Source organism: Sphaerodactylus townsendi, linkage group LG16 (assembly GCF_021028975.2).
Source record: "Sphaerodactylus townsendi isolate TG3544 linkage group LG16, MPM_Stown_v2.3, whole genome shotgun sequence".
Lineage (NCBI taxonomy): Eukaryota > Metazoa > Chordata > Lepidosauria > Squamata > Sphaerodactylidae > Sphaerodactylus > Sphaerodactylus townsendi.
Window position 1 is genome coordinate 23,796,410 of NC_059440.1, and position 4,401 is coordinate 23,800,810.

General features: G+C 46.2%; 1 protein-coding gene across 2 annotated transcripts in view; it reads right to left on the reverse strand.

Annotated features, from left to right (window-relative positions):
• The window catches only part of TNFRSF1B (TNF receptor superfamily member 1B), a 12,322-nt gene extending 8,213 nt beyond the window's left edge, over positions 1-4,109 (reverse strand). For both annotated transcript variants that reach the window (XM_048519192.1, XM_048519191.1), the window contains exons 1-3: positions 3,964-4,109; positions 2,884-2,977; positions 147-343 (exon numbers count right to left, since the gene is read on the reverse strand). In XM_048519192.1, coding sequence (XP_048375149.1) covers positions 147-343; positions 2,884-2,977; positions 3,964-4,036 — 364 coding nt within the window. In that variant the 5' untranslated portion in view covers positions 4,037-4,109. The remainder of the gene's footprint in view (positions 1-146; positions 344-2,883; positions 2,978-3,963) is intronic.
• Positions 4,110-4,401: the final 292 nt, after the last annotated feature.

Consider the following 4,401-nt stretch of genomic DNA (forward strand, 5'->3'; position numbering starts at 1 on the left):
TAAAGAGAGGCTGGGTGGTCATCTGTCAGGAGTGCTTTGATTGTGTGTTCCTGCACTGCAGGGGGTTGGACTTGATGGCCTTTGGGGGTATCTTCCAACTCTATGATTCTATAAGCAAAACACTTATTTAATCTTTCCATGCTCACCTCCAATAATGTAAGCAATGTTTTCCGGAGGGGTCTGCTGCATTGAATTCACATTCACGTCAGGAGAGCTGGCCACCGAGAGCCATGGAGGAGAGGTCTCCTTGCCCTTGACTGTGGGGCGAGGAGAAATGACAGGGGTGACGTTCTTGCAAACAGCATCATTTGTGCTGTTTCCAGGAAGAAGCTCGAATTCACACCTGCAAAAAAAAAAAACCAACAGAAGAGGTGTGAGAGGGCAAGCAAAGATCTAGGAATCACGTCAAAACGCCACTCCATTGGGAAGGGGCTTTAGCACACAGAAAAGAAAGGCCTTGGCATTTCCAGTTATAGGATCAGGACATTGTGACATGTTACAAAGACCTCAGCTTTATTGGGGCCCAAACAGGTGGTGTCTGAATTGGACATTCAATGGGTGTCTTGTGACTTCTAGACACACAGGAGCTGTTTGAACCAGGGGGCATTCATTGAAAATGCTGGGGGGAAGAATTAGGACTAATAAAAGGAAACACTTCTTCACACAACGTGTGATTGGTGTTTGGAATATGCTGCCTCAGGAGGTGGTTATGGCCACTAACCTGGATAGCTTTAAAAAGGGCTTGGACAGATTTATGGAGGAGAAGTCGATCTATGGCTACCAATCATTTCATTTCATTTTAACCTTTAATGGCATATAAATTATTAGCATATTTCCAATGGCTACCAATCTTGATCCTCCTTGATCTGAGATTGCAAATGCCTTAGCAGACCAGGTGCTCAGGAGCAGCAGCAGCAGAAGGCCATTGCTTTCACCTCCTGCATGTGAGCTCCCAAAGGCACCTGGTGGGCCACTGCGAGTAACAGAATCCTGGACTAGATGGACTCTGGTCTGATCCAGCAGGCTAGTTCTTATGTTCTTATGTTCTTATGTTTGCTCCCATGTCCTCGGCAAGGGCAGGAGAGGAAGGCAAAAAACAGCATCTTCTTTTCCTTCTGGGTTGTTTTCTCTTTCTGAAAGCACTCCATGGTTGGTTCCACTGCCAAACCCAGTCACACAAGTAACGTGATTTTGTAAACACAGTCAATGACGGATCCATGGCATGATTAAAAGGAAGAGGACACACTCCAGTTGCCAGAAGAAAATGGCTCCCCAGCATCTGGGAGGCAAAACTCTTATTGAACTTCTGATTCAAAGCCCTCAGGTCTCAGGAAAGACCCTTCACAACTCCAGAAAGCAAGCTGCCAGTCAAGAGTAGGCAGCGCTGAACCCATGATAGTCTGACTCGGCACAAAGCAGCGGCCTATATTTTTGGAGGGCGATTAACAGCATTTTTTAAAAACAAATCTCAATTTAGTGAACCGTCTAATATGAAAGCAAATCTGTGTCTTGTAAGGCCAGAAAGGTGTAATCTCTTGCAAGCACACACCCCACAGATAACTATGGTGCCTTCCACTGGTTATATCTAGGATTTCTTAACGTGGCGCAAGATTCTGAACCAAGCAACACTACAAAAGCAGTCTCTCTGTCTTTTGTTCACAGCCAGAATCATTAACCGTCTCCTAGAAAATCCTGTAATTCATTTGACCTCACTGCGCATTCCCAGTTGTTCCATTCCTTTTATCAAAAAGTTGTTTTAACATTTTGGAGTGTGCCGTGGCAACGGTGTTGGTTATCAACACAGGGCATGAGACAAAAATTATCATCAGCTGGAAAGAAAGCTACAGAAGTGGTACCATTATAGCTGTCTAGAGTAGACCATAAGGGTTTTTATTTAGTAATGAGTTGTCTGTTTCTACTTCCTGATCAAACTGAAAATTCTATTTACTGATCTAACATCTTAGATCCCAGTTTCAGCTGCTGAGTCCCAGTGCTGCAAAGACAGTTACCAGCTGGCCAGTAAAAAAAGAAAAGACAGGGTTTAGCCAGCACATATGCCTTTAACAAAGGTTTACACTGAAGAAATCACCAGGTGATAGTCTGTATAAAAGGGATCCAAACGATGTCCCCTGTTAACTGCTGGTCGATCTTGTTGGATTTGACAGCCTTGCATGCAGCAGGGAATTCAGGGAGAGCTCAGCAAACATTCTAAAAGTGACAGTTGGAAACAGTTAGCTCCCTGTCTCTGCTGAGGAAAGATGTTGTTAAGTGTTCTGTTAACCAAAGCCATGTAAAAGCCTCTAACTAAAAGTTCAATATTGTAAACAATACTTGTTATGGTAACCAAACTATGAACATAAACGATGAATGTATCGATGTATAAGTGTATATAGTCTTTTTCTCTCTCAGCGTAAGTAAAGTTCTTTTGTTTATGATGTATGAGGTTAAAAGTTAACTGTTCTTATTTTAATGTGCTGCACAAAGCTACATTCTGCTTGTTACTCTGGAAACAGGATTATATATAAACATACAAGTTGACCTTCAGAGCGAATATTCAATGGCCAGCCCAAAAGACAGCAATCATAATGGTCAATTGCTTGGCAAGTTAACAAATTCAGCCATGCATTTTTATATTCTGCAAGACAACTCTGGCTGAGTTCTCCAACTGGACTGCCACAAATTGCTTTCCCTCACCCTCTGCCATTCAGAATATTTTTGTCCAGTGAAAAGAAAAGGTCCCCTGGCTGTCTATTCCCTGTTCTGTCTGTTTGACAAAGACATCAACTTCTCTGTTAAGCCCTCTCCTCTAGAAGAATCAAAATCAGTCCATGGTGCTCGATACACATCTGTGCAAAGAAAAATATGGGAGGCTGGGGAACTTACGTTCTATGGAGCCTGCAGGTGGCGCTGTGAGACTCCACATCGGAAAACATGCCCGGTTCGCAGGGTGAACACTCCACATTACTCTTTTCTGTGCCTGCAAACGTGTCCAGATAATTCTTATTAGCCATTTTGGGAGCATTCAGAGGAAGGAAAACGTGTCAAAACTGATGTCCAGGGCTCAGAAGACCCACAAAGGACTTTATCGCTGCCTTTCAAAAGCCAAGTTGGAGTCTTGTTCTTGGAGGAACGTCGCAACCCTATGGAAGCCAAGTTGCTTGGTTGGCTGTCCGCCTGGCAGCTGCTTTTTCCCCATTGTAAGAGGTCACTGCCCTTTTCTGTCTTTGTGTAAACCTCCCTTTCCTGTTGGTAGGCTTTCTCTTCAGGACTGGAACCAGCGGCACCCAGCTTCTTTGCCTTTGGGGAACTCTCGCTGACCCATGATTTATTCTCACCCAACCTCACTGGGAAAGGTCCGGCCTTGCAAAGATCCAGATCCTTCAGCTCCTCCAAAGAGCCCCTGGCCCTACAATACCCCTTTTTGGCAATGCCCAGTTCTCTGATTCTAATTTCACCTTAACTAGCTATACATTACATTTATACTTTCCCAGGTCTGTTCCAGGTCTGTGAACTCCACTCCCAAGCATGTAAGGGCATGATTTGGACTGGAATGGTGCCATCTGCCAAGAGGGGTTTTACGCTAGGGTTGCCAGGAATTTCCCCAGCTAGAGTTGGCAACACAAGCACTGCCAGATCCCTACACAGCTGCCTCATCCTCTTGCAGCTGGATTTACAGTGTGTGGGTGTTTAAAAAAAAAAGACAGGCTTGATCATGACTCTTCTATCATCTGGTAAAGTTTTATCCTTAAGAGGGTTAAGTTGGTCACAGCAAGACAACAGAGCCAGTTCTGTAACTCTTGCAAAATCACATTCTCAAAACAAACCCCAGAGGGTTACTGATGCTAAACAAAGAAACTTAACCCTAAAATAACGGGGCAGAAACTTAACCCGGCAATACAGTGATCACCCCGCCTCCCCCTCCCTCACGCCCTCTGTACAGAAAATTCATTTTCTTTACTTTACCTGGTTTTGCAACTCCGTAGCCTTTGGGGCATTGTTGGTATGGTTTACACCGGACGCATGTACCGAAGACCATCGTACTACAGAATTCATGAGGTGGGCACCAGCAGCGTCGGTCTTGAGTGCGAGTGCATTGCTGTATTTCCACCAATCCTAATTGGAAGGCATGGAATCGGGCTTTAGAACCACAAAGAAACCTCCTGGTTGGACCACAGAGATCAGTTCCCCTAGAGCAGGGGTAGGGAACCTGCGGCTCTCCAGATGTTCAGGAACGACAATTCCCATCAGCCCCTACCAGCATGGCCAATTGGCCATGCTGACAGGGGGGGTGGGGGGGGGGGGGGGTGGGGGGGGGGGGGGGTGGGGGGGGGGGGGGGTGGGGGGGGGGGGGGGTGGGGGGGGGGGGGGGTGGGGGGGGGGGGGGGTGGGGGGGGGGGGGGG